This window comes from Fistularia commersonii, chromosome 17 (genome assembly GCF_037954325.1).
Source record: "Fistularia commersonii isolate RoL2024-O1a breed Wild chromosome 17, RoL_Fcom_v1.0, whole genome shotgun sequence".
Classification (NCBI taxonomy): Eukaryota; Metazoa; Chordata; class Actinopteri; order Syngnathiformes; family Fistulariidae; genus Fistularia; species Fistularia commersonii.
Window position 1 is genome coordinate 10,863,224 of NC_141300.1, and position 25,871 is coordinate 10,889,094.

Here is a 25,871-nt window from a genome sequence, read left to right on the forward strand (position 1 = left end):
CCTGCCTGTTATTATAAATTTTATTATCATTCATATTATATTGGGTCACTTGCCTGACCCCTGCAAGCCTCACGGCTGCGCCCATTGGCTGCGCCGCCTGCTGACGTCAGTGGGTTCTCCCTTTCGTCGCGCTCGCCTCTGCATTTGCGCATGCGCAGTCTGGACATCAATACTCCAGTCTTCCCAGCGAGGAGGATAACGCCGCACAAGCAGGAGGTGAGGAGGAGGTGGAGGGTCGTCCCCCCGCGCTTCTTCAGCCACGACCACATACCCATGTAGGTACAAATTCACCGAGTCCTCTTTCAGTTTTATATTCCATTATGAGCTATTCCATTTTCAAACCATGTATTCATTTCCGTTTAATATCGGCGGCTGAGAGCGAAGCATTATTTCGTGATGTGGTTGTCTGTTAGCAACAACGCCAGGTGTTCAGACGGACTTTGACGGATCCGGGTTTGGTCCGAACCCCCGGGAATGGCGCCGTTTGTGTCTATTACGATGAAAATGATTCCGTAGTCATGTTATATTGCCACTCGCTTCGGCTACGGGCAGCGTCAGCGTCTTGTTGTGGTAGTTCAACGCTTTTATCCGACAATAAATCTCACCTTTCAGCAACTTGAGCGAAGCCCTCAGCCCATGCTAATTGTATCCTTCCGCGCCCCCTCGTCACGTCTTGAACTTTCCCGGTCCTCCACTGACTCGTCCGCGGAGAGCGGTTACCCAGTGTGTTTCACACGGCATAAAACCAAACCTCATTCAAAAACAAGGCGGGTACGGCTTGACGCGTCTCAACGGAGATGTATAAACAGGCAAATTTGGCTCAAACGTCTGAAAAGCTGTCTTGGGACACCAGAGGTTATATTCGGCTAGTGTGTTGCACTTAAAACATGCATTGTTTTCATTTGAAGGGCTCAGCTGTAATGCATTGTGTCAAGGAGGTTAACTTGGTTATTTTAACAGAGCGCTGCAGGACGACTCAGCAGACAATGTGTCGTCTCGTTGTGCAGCTCTAAACTCATGCTCCAACAGTTTCATGGTTGCTATAATTACTACTGCAACATTACATTAGACAGGATTCAAAATTGAGTTTGGCATGACGTTCTGGCTACAGCTGGATGGCAGGAGAAATTATAAATTGGATCAGCGCAAACCAAGAAAAAATTGGAATAAATGCCCTGTTAAACATATAAATGAAGGCCCCCACAGTATTGTATCACTCATGTGGTTATTTTCTAAATCAATCAAATATAAAAAAACAACAACATTTGAATTCTCATTTGTTTGATTTTGTTCCCATTGCCAGGCTGGGGGTTAAAGCAGTAATATAAGTATTGTGATGCTCAGTCTCCCATTTGTCTGCTTACTACAACTTGTGGGTCTCGAATATAAGGGCTTTTGCAACTCTACTTCATATACTGGTAGTATTCTTAAGGCAGTTTCAGAGGATTTCTTCCTGATTATCAGATGTGTTTTTGATTATTTTGATATTTTCACTGTCATTTCTTGATACATTCCTGAAAATATTGAGGTCATTTCATGATCTTTTGCACTTCCTCTCTTGTACATTATTTTCAAGGTAATGTCTTCAGTTAATTTTGAAAAGTAAAGTAATATCTGTCTATAGATCTTTTCAGCTATTTGTCTTGCCATATTAAGAATAATTTTGGCTCTCTTTAAATCATTTTTCACCCAGCTTTAGATCTATTTTTCTATTTTTGATTATTATTTCTTGACAACTTTTCAAGATTTGGGCATAGGTTTTTCTCCCCTTCATATTTTTAGGTATTTATTCTATTTTAAGCTTTTTAATGTTTTTTTTTTGTGATACCTTTGAATCGTTGTCTAAATTTACTTCACGTTTACTTGAAATTGTGAGGTGATTTCCCTTACTCTGTGTAAGGGTGAGTCATTTTCATTTTGACCAAAGTATTTTCCCATGACTTTGAATACAATAAATAGAAAACAGTGATATTAAATGCCTCTTTGCTGGGACACTGGCCTTAAAAACAGTTAAGTTAACTCCAGCCAAGATTAGAGGGTATTTGGATTTATCTGAGTGAGCAGGCAGAGGAGAACTTCCTTCATGATTTTATACAGTCCATCACTCATCTCTGGCTGCCTGGTGTTTATTTGGTGTGGACGATTGTGCGACACTTGACAGGCTGCATATCACTTTTCATGTCCTGATTCGGGGTTGTGTGTCACTCATGACACAGCTGGAAGGCCATTTGAAGTCAAGTGTTGTATGTTTTATTTTAGCCTCTGATATGAAAGCAAGGCCTTGTGGAAAAGAAGTCCGTAAACAAAGCTCTGGTACCAACATGCGTTAAACCTGATATCTTATTTTGGATTTCTTTTATGCTGAAAATGACATTTGTAAGGCACAAACTGACACTACCATCAAGTAAAGCAAACTGAAAGTATGCCTGTCTTGAGAACATACCAGGGAATTTGCTTATCCTGTAAAGCAGACTCTTAAAGCTCTCTGCTGACAAACAGTGTAAATTTCAGATTGATAAGTAAAAACAACATTTTCAAGGCCAGTTGTTTATGTAGCAGGCAAATTCCCGAACTGGATCATCTCTACTGCCGGTCATTGTATAGCCACAGTGATCACATGACATCGTCAGCGACACCTCACTAATCTGGTTTGGCCCGCCCATGCTAGTCAAATGTCATCTGAAGCACTAAGATGGTGGTGCTACTCTTCTCACCCTCTTATCTGCATCTAACCATTTTTTTCATTTTCCCTTCGGCCACTGGCAATTGTCACTGTATATTTGTTTGAAAGCAGGACACTATATCCTTTAATATTGATGTAAAACATTGTCCAACTAAATTAATGTATGTTTGATCTTGTGATATACTTTGTGTTAATGTCTAAATTCAGATCATATCATTTCCCTCACAACATTCATTTCAAAGTCTTCATTAGGTAACCAAAATTAAATGACCTTATCGTGATAAAATTGGAAAGAAACTAAAAAATAAGGGTAGATTGACCTTAAACACAAAATGACTTCAAAGTCAAGAGCTTCTATGAATGTAGACGGATAAGGAATATTTTTTTAATAAACTTAAATATTTTCATATCAAGCTAATTTCATGCCCGTGTTTGCTACAAACTTTGTGTGTTTTCCCAGCTAGTAGATATGGATCAGGCTTAATTATGTGGTGATAGACACGTGACCCTTTTCCAGTAGAGGATCCAATGGAGTAAATGTGATCTTGTCGGACTTTGTGAAACTTAATGACAATGGGGTGTTTAACCATAATTTCCCTGCAAGTTATCAGTGACGTATGATGAAACTGAAATGATTTGTTTCCTCTCAATAAACCCTCTCTAGGGGAAGTAAGATGAAAGATTAGGGAATTACTGTTACCAGCAGAAGTGATGCTGCAGCTCGGTAACAACCTATTTCAGTAAATTCTGTTTGTCTCGAGGCGTGAGAGACGATTTCCCATTTTCCAAATTCACAGCTAATGTCCGATGTGGTTGGAAGTACATGCCCCCTTGTGGCCCACTGTGAAACACATGGTGCCCCCAAAGACTAGAGTTGCATCCCCCCACAGATATATACATAAAATAAAATAAATATACTTACAAAGTACAGTTGTCAGACATTTTGCAGTGCCCATCACCAGCTAATTTAGTTGTTTTCTGTATGAAGCTGTTGCTAATGTGTTAATCTTTAGTGCATGAATGTGGATGTGTTTGTTTTTTAGGTCATTCTAATATTTATAGGGTCTTTTTTTTTCAAAACTGTTTCTATCAGTAAATGTATTGCTAACTTTAGGGTGAACTCAACTGGTTATTGGGTATATTCATCCCTTTTTTTCAAATTGATGTTTATTTAATTTCCTATTTAATATCAGTAAGTTTTTGTACAAATATTGAGGCAGTTTTGCAGCAGTTTTACTTTTATCATTTGGAAAAACAACATCCACAACCCCACAATTATTGGACAAAAAGAAGTGGAAACATTTTGGGGGAAATCTTATTCTTGTCAAAATGGGATCATTTCTGGTCTTTTTTTTTTAAAAAAGAGAGAGAGATCTGGATATTTTTAATCCCCTTATGTGTCCCTACCTTCACATTTGAAACTCCAGCTCCAGGTTGCCCTTCTACCGGACAACAATACGATGAAGCATTGTGCTGCAACCCCAGTACTACAGATATTGATCGAGGCTATTGGCTTGTGTTTCGGTTGTTTATGGCTAGTGTGATGAAGAAAGAGCACTGGTTCAAAAAGGAACACATATTTTAGAATACTTGACGTGAAAATCGGCTGATTTATTCCTTTGCATTTGGCCCCTAAAGCCTCAGTGACAGAGATGGATGAGCCGATAGCCGCTTCACTTGCTTCATATCTTGCTCTACTCCTGTTTTTGTGGCTGAGTGCTGAATAATATTTCCTGGGGGGGGGGGGACTCCAGGACATGTTGCATAACAGCATCCACCCTAGTATGTGAATCATGTGAAGCGCTACACAGCTAAAGATGAGGTCAGGGTGGAGCCAACATATCTCGAATCTCTGATGAAACTTATGACTAAATAGTTTTACTGCATGTCACCAGATTCAAGCCACAGATCTGGATGCTCAAAATGGCCAGGAAAAAAACAACATGAAATGCCTCTTCAAAAGGACATCCACAGAAATCAACAAAAAAATCCTCAGAAATAATCAATACAATACACAAATTAAACTGTAAAAACTTATTGCCTAAAATAATATTACATAACCCTTTGAAAGCATATGCCATAAATAATGGAAACAGTTGTTAGAAAATCAACATCAACATAATCAACATTTAATGTTATCAGTCACTTATTGCCTAAAAAGTACAAAAAAAACAAATTTGCATGATATTGCAGCAAATCTATGAAATTAGCTATTCAAACAACTACAAAACCAATAGAATATGTTTGCATGAATCTCACCCTGACATTACCTAAAAAGCATGAAGAAATAGAGCAAAACAGAGCAGGATGTGGGAGAGGCTATATTGTGTAACAGTTTGTGTGTGAATCATACAGCGTTACACACACACTGAAGATGAAGATGGGGCGCGGGCTCAGCCATCTAACGGGGCTGTGTTGTTGCTGCATCTGACCGCAAAACAGGATCAATCTGACCGTTTATTTTCTAGTTATTGTCATGGATGCCCCTCCTCCATGATTCCTTCACGGAGGTCAATGAGGTGAGTGCGTGCTTGCGTGCGTGCGTGCGTGCGTGCGTGCGTGTGTGTGTGCCCTGTAGCAGAGAGTGTGAATCGTGAGAGTCAGGGGAAGCGGTAATAGTGCAGCCTCTGCATGGTGACATGCTGATGAAGGCATGCGTGGTTACGCGCATGATTGTTGCAAATTTTAACAACTACAGATGATGAATGGCAGTATATCTTTTTGATATTCTTCCCAAAGTTTGTATTTTGTATTAATCAAACAGTTTTTCTTAATTCTGACTTCACTCAATATGTTATTTCATTTATTGAAGAAAAAAAAAAATTCGTCCAAAATTGTTTTTGCTGATCATTAAAAGCTTATTGTTAGCGAATTTACTCATCACTCCCTTCAAGTTACAAAGAAATTACTTTAAAGAAACAACCATAAAATCTCCTCTTTTATGAGAATTATCTTTCAATTAAAAAAATACTCCTTTTACTTCTGAAATCTCAGGGGGAATTTTTTTTTTTTTTTATTTATCACAAAATAAATCAAAATTGTCTTTTTAAATAGACTGAAAAGTCAGCAAGCTGTGCTCGAATCAATTTCAGAAATCCCAAATTAAGAATTTTAAATTTAATTTGAAAACTTTCACCAACGTTCATACTAAAGTCTTACACAATTAAGAAAATGTTTGAAAAAAAAAAAATTGTAAAAATGTTCGACTTCATATTCAGGAAATAAAGATATGCTCATATCCGAATGCAGCATTTGAATTTTGCTCTCTGACTTCCTGCCAAACCATCTGTCACTGCCGTTTGATCTTTTACACGAGTGAAATGCTCCGGTGTGCCTGTAAAACATCAGACTGTATTTGTTCAGGAAGTCTCGCTGAGATCAAAATGTGTTTGAATGTTCTCCCGTGGTGTTTTTATCACTAGACGCTGCACTTTCTCACAACTGCAGCTCAAACTTTGGCCTGAGTGACTCAGAGCCTGGCGTGTGTGTGTCTGCGCCGATGTGTACACGCATGCACTTTTGATCGGACAACCTGCAGTGGAGGACGGAGCTGGCACAGATTATGTGGAGGATGGTGTGTGAAGGATGGGCAGCTGCTTCCTCTCACAGAGGATGGAGCTCTGAGTGGGAGTCAGCTGTGCGGTACCAGGCTGTAACCCAGTCTGGTTTTATTCATTGCTCTTCAACCCTTTCTGTCAGGGCTGTGAATAAAACATGAAAACTAGAAACACAGGGAATGCATATGTTTGATCACATTATGCGTATTGTTGCGTATTCAGTCGTTCAGATGTACCTGTGTTTGCACTGTAATGGTGGCTGCAAATGTATGTACATTTTCTTGGTTATTTTCTAAGGATCTAAAAGTAATTGATGATCCTCTTTTTTTTTTTTTTAAGAAAATTATATTGGATATTTAAGTAACACTGCTTTTGAATCGGTTCTCATAGTTTATGGTTTTTCCTTGCGACTTTGTGATATTTTGAATGAATGTTCTTGAGGATTTTAAATACAATTATTGGTCAACTTTTAGCGAATTTCTTCGTGATCTCAATTCATTGTAATTTTGCTATTTGTTTTATGTAAGAATTTGTCTGCTATTTCCTTGTAAGGCTTTAGTAATTTCACACAGCAATTCTGTTTCTGTTTCAGGGTTGTTTACCTTGAATTTCTTTCTGACTTTTAAGCCTTTTAAGATTTTTTAGATCATTATGAGTCCTGGTCCTGTTTTGCCCTGATTTGTTGCAGCATTGTTTACACACTGTGGACAGAGGGCTCTCAAAAAGAGCTGCAGTGGTATTCAAAGCTTCCCACATGCAGTAGTTAATTGTGGTTCTGTTGCAGGCACTGTTTGTCTGGGTCACTTGTCTGTACAGAATACTCGTCTTTTCAGGCGCTGGTCCTCAGGGGTCATGAGTCTATCGGGGTCACAGATCTAGAGGCTCAAGTTCAAAAGAACTATTTTGAGTTATGTCGTCATTCTTTTATTTTGAGCAATGATCTGGCTACATGACACTTAAATCCAATAAGCATTCAGGTTTGTATAGTTTAGAGTTAGAAATTATGGATTAAATGATTACTTGCCTAATAATTGTGCACATGGTGTACCTGTATGTATAGTTTGATTGTACCTCTCCCACACCCTAAAAGTGTAGTCAAAGCCTGCTTGTTTACTCTCTCTTGTCTAGCTGAATATAAAAGATGGTCCAACCGAGTGATTCCTGTCTTCTTAACAGATGTCGTGAGGCTGCGAGCTCACTTAATGTCAGCCCCCGTCTGAGGGTCGGAGGTTCTGAGAAAGGAACGTTGAATCTGCGCCACCTCCTCATGTTCCTGAGCACCAAGTAGCCGGTCCTACGATCACGTGGCAGTGACCATGGAGGGCGTGTCAGTGGACAACCTCATAGACTTTGACCCCCCAGAGGCTTCATCTCTCAGTTGCGATGAGGTCCGAAATCCCTCAGACGTTTTCTCCCCGGAGGAAGGAGCTCAGCAGCCGCCCCTCCTGCCGGACCCCATCGCCCCCACGAAGCCCAGCTCACATCATCATTCACGTCACCAGGAGGACCCGGACAATGACAGCGATGCAACGGAGTCTGCGGACAGCGAGAACGACATGGACCCCCCCTCCCACATGTGGGAGCTGAGAAGGTCGTCCTCTTCGTCTGTCCACAGCGGCGAGGATGGCAACGCTGAGGCTCTGGAGAGGAGACAGTTCATGAAGGCATATGTAGAGAAAGTGTTTCATGGAAAGTAAGACAGAAATATATTTTTCTAATTTATTGCACATTCAAGTTAATCTCCAGTTAATAGGATATTTGTATCACTGTTAAAACATTTTACTAATGTCCTTGTCAAAATCTCATGGTGGACTTGGTTTCTTCCCTTGAAGATGTTTCATCTTGCAAACGTCTTCAATAGAAGAAGTTAGTTGCCACAGTAAGACTTTGACCAGGATTATCCATGACCTGGATGACTGAGCACCTGCACAGACATTTTACTCATGTACTCTTCATTTCTTTATCTAAAAAACATAAAAAAAAAGAAAAAATAAGTCACATTTGAATATATATATATATATATATATATATATATTTATGTTGAAATGTGACTTTTTTTCTTGAATATCACAATGGGCTCAGTGAGGTGCTGCAGAAGATCCTGTTGTATAACTAGCAGTGAACACATCATGGTGCAGGATGGAGAAGTGGAGGATGACACTGCCTCCTGGCTGTCTCAGCTCCCCCAACCCCCCAGTGCGGGATGCTGTTTACCTCCTGTCAGCGTGACAGCTCAACTCTTCCCCTCCAAACCAGCCAAGAGAGGCTTGTAGCCCCCTACAGTGTAGAGATCACAAATCCAAACCCCTCCCAGGGATGAGATCATATCACTCAATTTTTACATTTACACGTCCGAGTAGGTCTGGGTTTAGCAATCACGATAGTTGGTTTTATAAAGCACCTTTTGCCTTTTTGAATAGTATATAATTTGATATGGGTTAAGGCAGGAGGTCAAATTCAATTCTGCTCCAATTATTTTCATCCCATCTCTAATTTCATAAATCTGACATGACATTACAGCATGTCCATAAGCACTGCTGCCCTTTCAAAATGATCTGTTTTTCCACTTGTAATTCTTGGCTATACATAATCTATTCTCATTAACAATTTCAAATCTTCCGGAAAACATTCTTTGCTCGCGTCCTCCATGTTCCCTGGGTGTGGCCCTGTTAATTTCTTTTTTTGACTAACCGAATGTAATCAGAAGCAGGATTTACCTTTCCACCGCCCTAAGTACGAAAGACCTTCAGTTTAGTTTCATGTTTATTGTCAGGCAAATCCTGCATCAGTAGAAAAGCTGTCTGTGAATAACCATCTCACCATAGTGTGCAGTGAGCCTTGTAAAATACTAAAAGGTCATCCCTGAAGCTCAAGTTATGACCGCTAATAATTCTCTACCCTGAAGTGAAAATGTTGAACCAGTTGATGTTATCTACTGGCCGCAGGACCGACTTCCTCCGTCAGACTGCAGATTAGCTCTCTGACCTCCACTGTGATGTCATAACTGATCTTGGATCTGATTTTACTGCGCCTGCTGGCCTTTATGCCACTCACTGTGTGCAGATAAACTTAATGTTTGTCCTTTCTTTGAATTGGCTCTTTGTATAGTTCATAGCTCAGGTGTTCATTGAATGACAGTCTTCACCCACGCTCTGAGCAAAGAAATTGTTCATATAACATCTAAATTCATGATGATAAAATCACAGTAATAAGATGATGTGTTAACCATCATTAGAAAGGCGATGCACTGTAGTTATTATATTAGAAAAGCCACAATAGAAGTCTTTATATTACAATAAAAGTAGAAAATATGAAAAGAGTAGGAAAGATATTTTCAGCAAATTGTAATGTTATGAGAAGGAAGTAGTCATTGTATACTGGATTCCAGTCGTAAAAATAGTATGTTAAATGTATAAATCAATGTGACTAAAGCTGCAATATAATTTGAACAAGACCAAAATGATATGAAAAGTTAACATGCTTGAAAACTCTTATGAGACAGTAAAAATAAAAAGCATTTGTGAATTAAAAAAAAAAAAAAAATACAATGTCATGACGTTTGACTAGAAGGTTATCTAAGGAAAATAGTCATTTTAGTCTTGATTTATAATTTTACTAGTCTCTCATTTAACATTATTCTTATAAAATCCTGACTTTATTCTCATAATTTAGAAAACAAAACCAGAACTTCAGCTGATCTCACTCAGGCACCTTGACATCTACCATCATATCTTCATGTCTTCACAGGGATGATTTCGACCAGGAGGAGAAGGCTCGCTTTGGAGAGCTTTGCAGCGGGGACAACGGCAAGGGCAGAGAGTGGTTTGCCAAATATGTCAGTGCTCAGGTGAGTATGAATGAATAGATGAGTGGGTAAAATGTCTTGAAAATGACCATTAACAATCTAGCTAAGTACTGACACATTATTTTTTATTAGTAACATTTCTTTAAGAGTGCATATAATATCAGCTAGAGATCCCAGGAATAACAACTCATCCAAAGGTCAGCAAAAAAATCAGAAGTTTACAACATTACCAGGAATGGAGAGATGTGTTTGGTTCAAATGCTTAGTTTTGTTTTCTATTAGATTTTTTTTTTTCTTTCATGGATTTAATATATTCCTCTCATCATAATGGTAAATGGAATAATTAAAGAAAAAAGCAAACAAATGACTGCAATGTTTTAAGTTTTAATGCATTTTAGGTTATTTCCTGCTAATCTTTTGGCCCAGTGTAGGTTATTTCTTGTCGAATTTTATGACATTTTTTTTTTATGATCTTTTGGCTGGTTTTCACTTTCCAGTGGGTCACATTTCACTGACCTTTCCAGCTGTCTTAACTGCTCACAACATCTTGCTGAGAGTCCTGATCTATCCAGCTAGTATCTCTCTTTTGTCTTTAGAATCCAGTGTCAAACGATGTTTCTATATTTGCAGCGCTGCCACTCTAAATGTGTAAGCGAGGCCACCTTCTACCGGCTGGTTCAGTCCTTTGCCGTCGTGCTGTTTGAGTGAGTGGATAAAGACTTAACTTTAACTCTAGCCTATGTTAATAAGTTTCAACCCGTAGGTCAGGTCTGAATGACTTTAACACAACCAATTGAATTTACGCTGCATCCACATGGATTCAGGCAGAACACTGTCCCTCTCTGGAAGATGTGATGTAAACAGTTCAGAAGTAAATAAAATTCTGCTCTGGACCAGATAACTGCATTGTCCGGCTTTGCCACTTATGATTCATCTCTTCCACATAGTATTGATTTTAGCAGCTCTACTATTCTTAATCCTTTAAACAATAACCCCAATGCATGCAGCAATAACACAGTCATTTAACGTCTGTTAAATTCCCTTTAAAACCTTGATCACTTTCCAACAAGCTCTGCTCATTTACTTTGGCAGTTTTAACAGCAGAAGTCTAGATCCAGTTTTACTGTGCTTTTCTGTGCTTTTGCCTGTGATGGAGTAACATAACATCTGGCTGTAGAGTCAGTGGCTGAGGAGAAAAAAAAAGTGTTAACATTGTCCTAATTGTTTTATTAGTGTCACCTATTTTTACCAGCCAGCTCTATGTCATTTAAATGGCATGCAGTGTACTGTCTGCCTGAATCCTTCAAAGAAACCATTCAATAGTAATTGTTGTCTGAGTGAAGTACATGTAACACAAGATTGTATTTTATAAGTACTGTTTAATAGCTGGGTTTTAGGCAACATTATACTGTTTCTACAATCTTTGAGATTGTTATCAGGTTGGTCTTTAAAGTTGTGTGTGCGTGCGTGTGTGTGTGTGTGCGTGCACGCATGAATACGTGTGTCTCCACAGATGTTACCAGATGGACGACTACAGCCCGGCTAAAAACCTCATGACCATGTGCTTCACGTATTATTATATTGGTAAAGTCCAAATCTAGATTTTGGCTACATGTCACAAACAAAGTAGTTTTGTTAGCAGAAAAACAACATGCAGCATTTAAGACTGGCACTCCAGTGTGCTGATTCATCAACACACACACATTGACCCTGTGGCTGCTTTTGCACACAAAACAACAGTTAGGAGTGTTTCATGAAGGTAATGTTTGTGTTAGGACACTTAGCCAACCATTCGGTGATTAGCTTCCCAGCATTGCATCATTTTTGCCTGCGATCTTTTCTCCATAAGTTTTTTTTCTGAAAACTCAAAGCTAAAAATCAAATGTAAGAATGTGGTTTGAAATCCATACATAGGCAAAAAAATAGCAAAATATGGGCATACATATCATATACATGTATTTTAAAATGTGCTTTTCAAGACATGCGGTGTAAAATATCTAGAATGATATGATTGTAATCGGGAAACCATTAAATTCATATATTCATTCCGCAAGTCAACTTTACCAGAACCAATAGAGGACCATGTGATGTTTTTCACAAGGAGGAGCAGGATTCCAAGCATGTCTTGTATGATGAGTGAAAGAGGAGGAGGATTCCAAGCATGTCTTGTATGATGGGTGAAAGATAACTTAAACCAAACAGTATCATCTGATTTTATGTTTTTATCTTGATTGAAAAATTTAAATGAAACCTTTCCAAGGGAACTTAGCAAAACTGCGCCAACAGGTTAAACAGTCAGCGCAGTGTGAAGAATACACATTGGATATGAAACCATAGTTTGTTTACATGTATGTAATGTGTACACATCCTGCCTTTGGTTAGGGATCTAAATTTGACAATAAAATGGAAATTCACAATTAATACAAAGGAACATGTTTTTGCACAGAGTCAGATATCATCAACAAAGTTGAATACTCTGGAACTGATATAATTATTATTATTATTATTGTTTTTTTTTTTTAAATTCGGGTATCTAATTTTGTTGTACCATCCAAATGCTATCATGTATCAACTGTGATCTGCTTATCACGATTTTGCGATTGGAAGGCCATTACAAAACAAAAACTTAGCTGAGAATTAGTTTAAAATGACCAATGAATTAGCAGTAACAAACAACAAATGTTTAAGACGTACTCAGCTTTTTTTCTTTAATTTGTCCACCCCCGTGTGAAGGTATCTTTATTTTGACCTCCTGGCAGGAAAGGCCCAGCCTTCCCCCTCAGAGCTGCTGGATCGAGGGGCTCCTCCACCCGGTCTGGACTCGTACCTGAACAAGGCCAACACCTGGCTGTCTGGGAAGAAAGACGCTGCTGAGCGCCTCCTTAAAAACACATCCAAGACAGATGTCAAAGGCTTTTTTGGAGGCCTTGAGAGCAAACTGAGGAACTCAATGGCTCAAAAAGCAGAGTGAGCACCTGTTTTAATTACTCTCATGGACACCTTTATAAAAGATTGTATTTGGCCTCCAGTCTTCCTCCAATCCCTCAACTACTATCATTCTGCTATCCTCTGTAGGGATGGAGATAACCCAGCTGAGACCCAACCCAAATCACCAGGTAGAAGACAATAAGACCTATACCGGAGTCCAAATTATCTCAAAGATGAGCTTTGTTTGAAAGACTCGGTAGATGATGTTACAGATCATTATATCTTATCTGTCAAATATCTGATTAGTTGTATCTAAAAACCTAACACCAGTATTTAGATGTAGATTTTTTGTTAATCTTAGGGCGTCTAATGTCAACCATGTCATTTTCAGTTACAGATGGAAGCCAATGATGATGTCAAAAGAACCAATCAAATTTAGAAGTTTTAACTGTCATATCAGATTCTTTCTGGGATCTCATGTTGAAAATAATTGACCATGGCAATATTTACCTAAAATTGATTCACAAATATCACAATTCTTTTTTCTATTGTATTTTCATCATCTCGTGTATCTGGCACTGATATTGGTTATGTAATATTGCTCAGAAGTTCCTGTCCCTTAACATAAATTCAAATATTCTAATGAAATGAAATGTCCCCTCCAGTGTCAGCAGCTCCAGAGGAAAAGAAAGAAGAGAAGGTGTACCTGTACACTCACCTGAAGCAGCAGCCCATCTGGTGAGTTTAATAGAATTCCATCAAGTCACTTATTTAACATATTATCACTGTCGAACAGGAATTTTTCAGTATTTCAAGAGCTTTCTGTTAGTTTGAAAGGCATTGGACACTTTAAAGGCGTTCTCTGGAACCCAGTGTGACCTCAAGAAAAAATCTTAATGTATGTCACGATTAACTAGAAATACAAAGTTTTTTCCTCTGGCAGGCACACATTAAGGTTTTGGAACGCCGCCTTCTTTGATGCTGTTCACTGTGAGAGGAAGAAGCGGTCACCCACCACAAGGTGAGTCGGACAGAATTCACAACTTTAAGACGGATAAGATTTTGCTCTGTTTTTTTACTACAGTTGTAAACTGCACAAATCTTGATTAAAACTGCTATAATTTAATGTAAAAGTATGTCTATGATTCTGTCTGAAGCAAGGAGTTGCTTCTGGAAGGGGGGGGGGGGGGCACAAAACCTAAAACTCAACTGCACAAAACCTAAAACTCAACTGCTTTCTGTCTCTTAATTCTATTCTCTTTTTACCTCTTCAAATCTCTCTTGTTCTCGCTGTTGTTGCTCTCTCTTTGTCTGCATGCTGACTTTAACCTTTCTCTCCTTGTGCCTTGCTGCCGAGCAGGGGAACGCAAGACGAAGAGAAAGACGAGAGGTTTGTCCGCAGCCCCAAAAGAGACCGGTTAGACTCAGAGAGAGGGAGAAAGAAATAGAGAGGGAGAAGGGCAGGAGCAGTGATGTGTGTCAGGCAGGTCCAGTGTAGTGGCGCTTACACTGAGTCATAAATATATTGATACTGTTTGGTGGAAAGAAAAGGAAGTTGTGAATGTTGTCTTCCCGTCTTTGTTAAAATGTTAAAATGGCTTTGGAATTCGGATGGATATTTCTTATCAGCGTTGTTTGGATCCTCTCAGTGATACTGTGGGTGTGTGCATATTCATTTAAGGTTGCATATTCATCATGTGGCTGGTAGATTACAACTCGTACCTTTTATTCAGGGTGATGAAGTTTGTATATTATTTTGCACTATCTCTAGTTTTAGGTTTAATAATATTGTTATAAACCTGGAATGATCCCTGTGCTGCCATTACAAAACGTGGGGATGTTGAGCTCTATTTAGAAAGCTTAAAGTGGTATCAAGCCCAGACAAATCTGACATTGCAATTTCAATCAACAAACAACTAGGATACATTAGGTGTCCCTCTGTTCAACTTCATTCACAAGCAATGGTTTAACAACTACAGTCTTGTTGCCCAACATGTTTCCTATATTAGTGCCATTTAGTTCATTATTTGGACATGTTCATTACATGGGGTGGAGTGCAACAGAAAATATAATGTTTGAGATAACATAAAATTTTACCCAGTGATCATGACATCAGATGTTCACAGAAAGTACAATGGTTCTCAAAATGGATACATCAATAGAGCAAAGTAGGAGCACTCATTTCACATGAAAATTACCGTATTTCAAGAGATTTACTGGATATTATCATAAATGTCAGCATTTCAAACCAATGCAAAATGTATTTTTAAAGTCTGCACCTGTCAACATGTCTGGCATTCTGATAATGTGCAACATTTCTAATTTATTTATGCATGGCATCTAGAGTTTTGGCAGACTTTAGCCTCCACACGAGTGGAGTATAAACTATACTAGTCCTCGTCATCATCAGCTAGTTGCTCAGACAGGTTCGACATGATGAAAGCTTTGTAGAACGTGAAGGTGGTTAAAGGTGAAACTTAAGGTTTGATTTGCCCGAGTGACAGATGTGTTCACATTGGAGACAAAATCTGTACCTGCTGTAACCTGCTTTGTTTGGTTTGTTTTGTTGTGTAATTGAAGTGGGATCATTGAAATTAGTTTGGAAAACAGAAGGGCCGGGCGATCTGTAAATAAATGAGTCTCATGTTATTCAAAGGCCATTTTTCATAGTTATATCAAGATGTCTGTTTACTCTAGGTGTTTAAAATCTTGCCAAAGTACAGGATACATAAACCAAGTGTGTGTCCAGCATATCAAAATTGTTGTTCAATTTCATTTTTCTAAAGATAAGAATAAGACAAACTTTATTTATCCCGAAGGAAATTGTTGTGCCAGAGTTACAAGAAAAACATAGCAATAATAAATAATAGTAGAAAATTGTATTTAAAAAAAAAGAAAAAAAGGGGTCACTAAGATCTCACTGATTTAATCTTTTGAGTGCATACATTAAAAATTAAGGTGATTCCTTAGCCATTTTAGTAACTTGTTATGAAATTCACTAGCTTTAAGAAACATTTTAATTAAATTGAATGAACACGCCAATTCAATAAAAAAAATGACATGTTCTTTCAGAATTAGGGTCATGTCATGGTGATTCTCTCTGGGTTATTTGTTCCAGACCTCGGCATTTTAAAGATCATTATGACTAAATCTCAATCTCACGATCTTATGCTTTGAAAGAAATGCTGTGAATTTAGGAGATTTTAAGGAGAAAACTGGTTCGGATGTACTGTAGATAACTTGAAATTATTATGGTTTTCCAATATAAAAATTGTAATACATTATCACAAAAGAGTTTCACTTACGGTGATATTCGATATGTGACAATATATTATCCGGACCATTTTCTCAATTTCCTTTTTGTTGCATGTTCTGACTTTCTCTCTGATTTTGATCCAAATCATTTTCTATTCGGGCAGTGCAGTCATTTTTGGCCTGTGTTGACATGTTTTGGAGTATGCTGCCATGTAAATGATGTAGTGTGTGCACCCTCTGGTTGACGTGCAGAGAGAGTGTATAAAGACTGGGATTATATTAATACATGGAGGCAGATGATTCACTGCAGTCTGAAGGTGTTCTCTGCCTCTTCACAGCTCGCTGCATGTTCACACTGTTAATCCCCTCGCATGTGATGTATTTTTATCCATCCATCTGCATGTTCCTTTTGCCTTGTCCGCACTTAATTTGAACACTGACTGGTTTCAGGGCTGTGACGTTCCTATCTGAGGAGAATACCATTGTGACTAATGTCGTCTCAGATTTTGTGTTTTTGTTATTGTAATTAAGGGTAATAATAGCAGTAGCATGAGATGTATTAATAACAGTGGGTTGGTTAGTAGCAGCAAAGTCATTGCAGCAGGAAACGAAAGCAATATTTTTGGCTGTGTCAGTTCTTAGAATCAATTCAAAATTGGACTTTCTACAGGCACTTTCCTTGAGTCTGGCTTGTTTTGAGGGGCTGCTATATTTCATTTTGAAAGAGATCAATTTGATGTCAATATATCAAAATGCCAAATATCCCCAATTACATTTGGGTAATTTAATAATCTTTTTTTTTTATTGTACTCTTCATATTAGACATAACTTTTCAAATCACACACTGAGGCATGAGTCTGCAAAAACATTTACAAATTCTATAAAATAATATATATAATTTCATAGTGTGTTTGTGTGTGTATGTGCATGCGTACATGTGTGTGTAAAAAAATAAATAAATGGAACAAGACTTAAACAACGCAATGTAACTCCAAGTGTTCCCTTTATGTTTTTTTGAGCAGTATATAAGGATTCATAGTAAATTCCCATTTTTTTTATCGGCACAAACCTTTCCTGAATCTCGGGGGCTTCTAGCTGAGCCTTGACCCATGATACTCAGCTCAGGATCAGCTCCAATGAGGAACCTGAGCTATAAAATATAGAGAAGTGTTTAATTGTCCTGTGCAGCGCAGGGCAAATAGAGGTCAGGGGCAGAGGCCTAACTGCCCAAGGTGGTAGACCAGTTCTGTTGATGTCAGCTTTGTTGCATGGAATCAGTGAATGCTGCAAGGGGAATTGCAGCTCTACCAGCTACCGGTCATCACAAAAGCAGAATCCTGGGTATGGGAAGAAGGACCAAAGGGACTTTTTGTATTTTTTGGAGGGTCTAAGGCAGGCTCATGCAGGGTTTGGCTCAAACATGGCAGATAAGTTGACCTTTTACTAGGGATGCTAAGAAATGTTGGAGGAAGAACTTGGTGGGATTTCTTAACCAGAATAACACACTGTCTGGGGAAGCCTCTGATGGAGCCTCACCAGTGTCTCAGGTTTAGGTTACTGAGGTAGTTGGTTCCTAACTGGCAATGTACTGCATGACAAAAGCAATCTGTGCTAATAATCATCACCATAAAAGGCTCCAGGCATTATGGGGAGTGTCTTAACCAATTTTCATCTTCAGTATTGCATGGTGGTCAGGGCCAGTCCCAGACTGGCAGTTAAGGATTTCTATTTTTTTGAAAAAAGAAAGATCTGAGGGTTTGCCAAGCTATAGCAGGATCAATTGGTGAAAAGAAAAAAAGCCCCATAAAAATAAAATATGACATTCATTAAAAAGAGAACATTATAGTCACCTGAAGAAGGAATGAATTGCAGAGCTGTTCCATTATACGGCACTGACTTGATTTAGGTGCACGCAATAATAACTATTCAAGTGAGCGTACATTAACAGTATATCAGCTGCTAAATGCCTGGGTTTGAGGCATTGAACAGAGGGCTCATTAGAAATTTTTTCGCCTGCATTATTTCCTGAAAATGAAGTTGTAAAAAAAAAAAAAAAAAAAAACGAAGTTGGCATTATAACGGCATAGAATTGAGGAGATATTTGACGCATACCAAGTATGAAAAGCAGAACTTTCATTTATGAATGCCTCCACCCACAGAAATCAGTTTTCAACCTCTGCTGAAATAAACATGAGTCATTCTCGGGCCCCTTAGCTGTAATATATATATATATATATATAAAGATTGAGAGAAACATTCCTCTCTAACGCTTGGTGCAGTCCCTAAAACGTAATAATAAAGTTAAAACTATCCTTTTTTTACACGTTATTCTGCCAAAAGTGAGCATTTTGGCTCGTTCATGAACAAATAAAATTTGTAGACTCGAACTTAAACTGTGGTCCGGACTGTTTTGAATAAATGTATTTGAGGATGAATTTCAGTAAATTAAAAAAATCTGTGCAGTTTCTTCTGTGATGAAAATTTGTAATTTTGTAGCAAGCAGTGTCTCCTCTGATGTTAGCAATGGTAGCAATACATTAGAATCTGTGTATTTTAATAAATTATACACTTTCATATACACACTCATCGGAAACACTTTATGCAATGGCTTGCAATAAATTGCACAATGTTTCTATACAGACACGCAGTAGAGGTGTAATTGAATACTCTTCTTTAGCTAGATTTTGCAGAGCTTCATGTTGTTGTACAACAGATAAATTTAAAATCCATTAGTTGAGGAAGTACCAGACAGGTGTTCGTCTGCCACACAATCCAAGCACCAGACCGCAGCTGCATCCCATTTTAAATCAAATTTAGAGATAATGCACCAATACATGAGTTGTAACTGAGCCATGAAAAGACCTCCGTTTATAGAGGATCTTGCCCATTACACAAAGACCTTCATCAAATTAAGGCATTGTAAGAGATTCACAAGTAAAACCAATTTGGCTTTTTGTTAAGTTACAGCAAATGATAACCTTGTGACTTAACTTTTATCAAACACCAATGACATATCTTAAGTTCATTTGATTTAGTTCATTAGATTTAAACATAACTTTTACCCATCCACACATTTTCCCATTAATGCTAAAACACATTTCACAGCCACAGTTCAAGCATAACAATGACATTTTGCCGGCAGGGTAGAATTTTGGAACACAAAAAGTATCAACAAACTTTTCTTTGGATAAAATAAACTGTCTTTGAGTGTTTGATAATGTCATTCATTGTTATGTTTTTCTGAGATTGAACCTTAGAGTGCTTATTCCTCAAATTCACACACATTGATATGAAATGAAAATTGCCATTTCATTTACCGGTACTTGTTTTCAGAAGAGTCTGTTGTGAAGAAGCAAACAGACAGCTACTGCAGCCCTTTTTCTGAAAGTGGCTTAAATTAGTTTTGTTAGCGGTGTGACATTATTAAAATCTTATGCATTGGCTCGGTGACAGTGTGATGTCCTTGGAGGTGCATTTTCTTTGCAGCAGTGTGAAGCTGCAAAGTGGCAGTCACTTGCTCTCTGTTCTATTTGAACTTGGTCCAAATGTCACCATTTTATTCCAATCACAGCTCCGCAGTCAACATTGTTTACTTCTCAGCAGCATCGGTTTCGGCAGGGATACGGCTTTGCGGGAGTTCTTCTTATAGCTCTGCATTATTAGTTTTTAGTCGACAATATTTAGATGATTTAGATGTGTCCTCTGTTCCCTGTGGTTTCTTTGATTGCTGCAGCAGCAACACACACATGAAGCAGCAGCAGGGATTTGAATCTTGAGATCATCCTGTATAATATTCAGTGTTTTCATGTGTCCTACTGACAGGCTTCTGCTGCATGACGGTTTCGAATGCAAGACTTTGACTTCTAGTGGTCTTTGTATATGCCCTCAAGCAAATGATCGATATAATTTGTCTGAATTGTCAAAATGTGCCAGTCAGCCCAGGATCCCCACGTGTTATGATTTCAGCATCAATACTGCTTCATTAAATCTGTACTTGTGCTCGTGATCAAAACACATCGACCTTCCCTGAATCTATTTTGGAAAGCTCGTGCCTTCGCAGGTGAATTGTGAATTTAGGCATGGAAACATTTTTTCATTATTCGAGTATTTCATGCTAATCCAGGCTTCATCTGCTTGTTGACGATGATGCTTCGCAAATGAATCCTTTATTGTTTCATTCATTTGCTGCTGGCTGCTTGATGTGTCTCTTGTCCCGGTTTCCTCATTTTTATTGTTTTATTTGTTTCAATTTGCAGTAAAGACATCTGTCGCCTGTGCTTCCTTCTACAAAAATGAGCAGTTACAGGGATGGATGACTTGTCTTGTTAAACTTTTATCTATCCACTGAGTAAGTTTCTAATCTCTAAGTGGCCCAAAAATGGTGGAAGTTGAATATGAGGTTTGACACCCAACCCTGGCCTGTTTCTGTAGAGAAGCTAAAGCTCAAATGGAGATTTGGGTTGCCTAACTACCAATGTTTTTTCTGTACTGCAGGGAGAAATGGCGTCACATGACCCAAGAGGAAAGGGACGACAGCTCCAAAATTGATGAGAACATTGCCTTCGGCCAACTTGGGTGAGAGCTTTCACTGTGTTCGCTGTATACTTACATCTAATAGATGTATCATGTTTATGTGCAATTTACTACCTATAATGAGTCATTTTAACGTCATCCAAAAAACAAAAATTAAATGAGACACTTCACCCACCTGACTTGTAGCTTCCTGGATGAGTGGTGCCCCAGAGTCCTTGCGGGCATCCAGCTCACCTATTGCAACATTTGAAGGACAAAGGAGGTGTCTTGTGTCATTCGGTGTGTCATTCCCCAGTGTCTGGGCTGTGTCTAAGAAGTGGAAGCCGCTTTCAGAAGTGGTTTCAGGATGATTTGTCAGACCAAAGTCTCTCTTTTGCTACTTTGTAGTTTAAGAGTCGTAAATACTTGTGCAGCCAGGCTCTCATCAATAGCTAACAAAAAATGAATCTTCATTTCAGAGCGAAAATCATTTTTTCTAATGATCACAATACATATTGTTGATCAGATTATCAATGTCAAATGTATGGTTTTTCAATGCTGATGTAAGGTATTTGGAGATCAGTAAAGTTAAAGATTCCACATGAGAATCCCCCAGTTTTTCCAAAGCAGGAAGAGTGGTTGGTTTAAAGCGAATCATATTAGATTGCGAGGTCCCCTAGTGGTAATACAGGGTACTGCTGCACTCACTGGTTCCCTGCTGTGACAGATACTGGATCTCGTAATCAGCAGCAAACTGGTATCGGACTCACTTGGATACTTTTCTTTGAAAATATGTTTTGGTTTGATTTGTGCTGCTCAAACATATGTTAAAAAGATCAACCCCAAATGTAAAACTATGCCACGAATTGATGTGGAATTCAGGAGCGGCATCCTAACGACAGCTGCGTTTGAAGTTGTCGATTATGATTTTTTTTTTCAATAGCTGTGTTTACCATACAAATAATAATTGAGAATTGGGAAGCTGTTTGCATCATTCTCTGGTTTGACCAGCGGTGCCCTGATGCAGCTGCTGTCAAGGTTTTCTAACCACAGAAGCTGCACTTAAAGATTGAAGGTTAAAGGGGGGGAGGGGTGGTGACATAAATAGACCAGGCATCTCATTTAACTTCACTCAGCCGCCGTTGTCTCGAAGCACCTTTGTAATCGCCATCCTTTGAAAGATGCAGCCGCTCGGCCGGTTGTTTCTGTCTGTCTGCCGTAGACTAAACATATCAGCCTCAATAAGCTAATAAACTATATCTGTCTTCATAAATCATATACTGAGAAACAAGGCAACGAAACAAGAAAGTGAATGTAAACATTATAGATGAATAAAGTGTAATACACAGAGAAGAACGGTAGGTTTAGTATGTTCATCCGATCCTTTCCAAAAAGCAGTTTTAGGTTAAACTGACTAAGTTTGGATTTTTGTGTCAACACAGGACGTTTACTCATAATATGCTAGCCTTTGGGCTCAATAAGAAGCTCTGCAATGACTTCCTGAAGAAGCAGGCTGTCATCGGGAACCTAAATGAAGGTAACAAAACAATTCACGCATGCGAATGATAAAATGGCATTGCACTCACTGCATATGTATTTCACCACATTCATCAACAGAGTTTGAATAAAACTTTGTGACCTCTGATATTTTCTCAACTTCTACAAAATGCAGCCAAAAATGATATATCACACTATCAAAAATGTAGCAAAAAGTCTGCCCAAGAAATTACGCAAAAAAAAAAAATGAAAGCAGAAATAGTGAATGCACCTTCTGAGCCAATAGTGGCTGAGTGTTGGCACCAGTTCACCTTTCGGCTGCCCCTATTATCTTGTTTTGCTATTTAGAAAGTAATGTTTGACTCTGGTAGGTTCTACTGCAAACTTCATTTGCCTTTTGTTAGCACATTTAGCTACTTGCTGATCCCTATTGTTCATGTTTGAGCATACTATAGCATCAGTTAGCCATTTCCTTGTGACTGTGAGAAACTATAAGTACTGTATTTTCCGCACTATAAGTTGCACCCAAAAGCCTTTAATTTTCTCCCAAAATGACAGTGCACCTTAAAATCTGATGCGCCTTATATGTGGATCAATGTTGATCAATTATGGCAGCCGTAGTCAGGGGGCGTCGCCAAAGAAGCAGCGGTAAAAATGGTAAAGGGGAATTCCAGTCCCGCACCATTTGTGTATGTTTAAAGACCTCAAAATGGCACATTTCAAGAGACACGCTTTGGACACAGAGTTCAAACCCGAGGCGATCAGTCACGCAGTAGAACCCGGGGATAGAGCAGTAGCGAGAGAATACCGGTAAGAGCTACCGGTATGTACGGTACCTTATTGTGAATGCACTAACTTGTATGGTGCGTGAATCTAGTTGTCAGAACATTGGTTTGTATTCTATTAATGAAGTTTGACTGACTGACTTATCTGACTGTTAAGTACACATTCCCTTAAGAGCAACTTCATCTAGTGGATGCATAATGCAACTACAGCCACTACAGTAGTTCCTATTCTATGCGCCTTATAATGCGGTGCGCCCTATATATGAAAAAAATTCTAAGACAGGCCATTCATCGAAGGTGCACTTTATAATCCGACGCGCCTTATCGTGAGGAAAATACAGTATCTGTTCACTGTCCGTAACAAAAGAGGCCATTTTGTTGATGTAAACCTTTGTGTCTGTGTCTTTGCAGAACAATACAAGCTGCTCAGCGACCACATTGAGAAAATGGCAACAGAGTGAGTCTGAGGACAACATGCTGAAGTTCAAGGCCTCATTGTAATGGAATGGCAGCAGTTCAGTTTCCTTTCAACTCAACATCACTGTTAACTTTTCCTCTCGTTGCTATTGTGCCTCACTGCTGAAAAACAATACAAATTACTGTAGTGAAATGTGCCATAGTTGTAGCAAACCCTGTTTTTCCAACGTTGTCAGATCACCAGCAATAATAATGTCATCATCTGCTGGTGATTTAATATCTATAACATGGTGTCAGACTTTATGGCTCACCGCAGATGTCAGTGTATTAATACATGGCAATAACTAAGTTTAATGTGCTGTGCGGTCTGTCCTTTGAACAGATTAATGGACTCTCTCTCGCTCATCAGCTTTCTGTGACACCTTACATTATGTTTGCTTAGACTGATGGAACTAATAACTTTCTGGCTGATATTTCAAAGGGCAAAGACCATATCCATCCAGGCTTTTTTTTTTTTTTTTTCAAGATAACGTTTTTTTTAAGTTTGCAACTCAGACAGGAACATTTTGACAATTCTTGTATCTTAATAAGCAGAGCATAGACACTGGGAGCTCTAGAAAACAGCTCATTTGGTTCTGTTCATAGATTTAAAAGTCATAGTCAGAGAATGTCTTGGGAGTTGAAAACTCACAGGTTTCCCAGTTTGTTTGTTTTTTTTTGACTGCTTGCAAAGGCAGAGTTCCTAAAGAGTTGTTTGCCCAAAGGGCTTTGAATTTTACCAGAATGGAAAATACGGATGCTGTCCTGTCAGATTGTGTAGTTTCCACAAGACTTAAATCTGATTAGAATTTTTAGAGTTCGCCAGAAATACACAGGTGGCCCGTTTTGATAAAGACAGGAGGAAACCTGCTACATCCTGTATTTTCAATCAGCAACTCCTAGATGACTTATCTGTAGACAGAACCTGGCAAGCAGTTTCCCCCCCTATTTCACACCCCTCCGCGAAGACAAGCCATAACTTTGCTGGTCTTCACCCAAGGGTTTGACTAAACCCAGTAAACCTGCTGAGCTCAACAACAGGTAGCAATGTGATAAAGGCTCCAGTTTGGTTTGATGCTATCAGGAGCTGGTTAGCCTGGCTAGCTAGCTAGTGAGCAGGCAGCTGCATCACACACCATTCTTATGGCTAACTGAAGACCAAAACCTTTGTTGCCCAAGAAGTGGGGCACAAATAGCTGTGATGAAATGGCAAAGTTTGGAAAACAAATATTGTTCTGCCATATTGCACTTACTTATATCCATCTGACGATGAGACTGATATTGCATTTTTTTTTTTTTTGTCAGTCACTACAAGACAAACTAGAAGTCTTCCATTCACACACAGAGTACAGTCCCGACCTATTTCTGTCTCATGTTATGCCTTCACTTGTTTTTTATGCATATCTTTTAAATCAGAAATGTAACTAGCCCACGAGTACATCAAAAACTCCTTATCCATCCAAAGTGCCTTCTGTGAAAATGAAGCTCCCTGTCGTTATACCCGATGCTAGTGCTGATGCTTTAACCGGACGCTAAGAGCCAGCAAAGATCATACTCATTCTCAAAGCTCCCTCTCGATAATCAACGTTTGCATGCAGAAATATGTGAGTATTGTCGCCGTCTGTGTTTTTGGTAAAATATCGTAGGAGGTTCCCCATTCTGCTGCATGTTTGTGTGTTAACTTTCTAGTAGCATCCCGCTAATGCTAAGTAACGCGAAAGAGACAAGTGACATTCCCCGGTTGTACTTGTTCTACCTGCCACTAAGGGGCGGCATTGTCTTGTTTGAAAGCTCATCGTAACGGCCGCGAGTACAAATCCCTATCTTTAAATTGTTTAAATGAAGGATATCAGGAGAATTTTTCCTCCTTGAGGCAGTACATTTCGTCATTTCTGAGTGATACATTCTTAAGTTATTTGTGACAGAGTTTTTGTAAATATTGTACATATTTATATCTCCTGTGTCGTCAAGCTTTATGTGCTGCCGTGAGTCTGTGTTTCAATGGAAAAACAATAAATGTTATAGGAGTGTTTTCATGTCAGCCTGAGTGTTTATGATCCTGAATTTATCTGATTGTTTGGTCTAGTGTTTGTTGGTTAAATGACCACATCGTAACTGTAATTCATGAATATAAGGGAAAATAGCTTAATTCCACATTAATAAGAAGTAAAACAAATTTTGACCTTTTCATGGACATTTTTAACGCCTCTTTCCAATGTCTTGTCTTTGTTTAAAATGATTCTTGGGTGATTTCTTGCCTTTGTTTTGGCAAGTCCCCACAATTTATTCTTATTTCCTCAATAATTCCTTGAATAATTTTACGGTTACTTATTGACCATTCAAATGTACTGAAGGGAAAAAAGTGGGTATAACTTTTGTCTTTCACTAAATTA

The 25,871-nt window shown here is 38.7% G+C and overlaps 1 protein-coding gene across 2 annotated transcripts; it reads left to right on the forward strand.

Moving 5' to 3' along the window:
* The first annotated feature begins 157 nt into the window (after positions 1 to 157).
* On the forward strand, positions 158 to 25,519 carry kiaa0513 (KIAA0513 ortholog). Of its 2 annotated transcripts, XM_086163793.1 has the most exons (13): positions 158 to 275; positions 7,417 to 7,933; positions 9,988 to 10,087; positions 10,676 to 10,749; positions 11,559 to 11,629; positions 12,805 to 13,012; positions 13,121 to 13,161; positions 13,639 to 13,711; positions 13,917 to 13,994; positions 14,334 to 14,363; positions 20,723 to 20,803; positions 22,183 to 22,277; positions 23,434 to 23,985. In XM_086163793.1, the coding sequence occupies exons 2-13, from the start codon at positions 7,557 to 7,559 to the stop codon at positions 23,481 to 23,483; spliced, it is 1,278 nt and encodes a 425-aa protein (XP_086019919.1). In that variant the 5' UTR covers positions 158 to 275; positions 7,417 to 7,556; the 3' UTR covers positions 23,484 to 23,985. The 2 variants fall into 2 exon arrangements, with proteins under 2 accessions (XP_086019919.1, XP_086019920.1); XM_086163794.1 differs by lacking the exon at positions 14,334 to 14,363 and having other exon boundaries at positions 23,434 to 25,519.
* The last annotated feature ends 352 nt before the right edge of the window (positions 25,520 to 25,871 follow it).

Coding starts and splice junctions, on each gene's coding strand:
- kiaa0513 (XM_086163793.1), top strand. CDS start 7,557: ATGGAGGGCGTGTCAGTGGACAACCTCATAGACTTTGACCCCCCAGAG. Junction 10,088..10,675: donor CCAAATATGTCAGTGCTCAG/GTGAGTATGAAT, acceptor CTATATTTGCAG/CGCTGCCACTCTAAATGTGT. Junction 13,162..13,638: donor GACCCAACCCAAATCACCAG/GTAGAAGACAAT, acceptor TGTCCCCTCCAG/TGTCAGCAGCTCCAGAGGAA.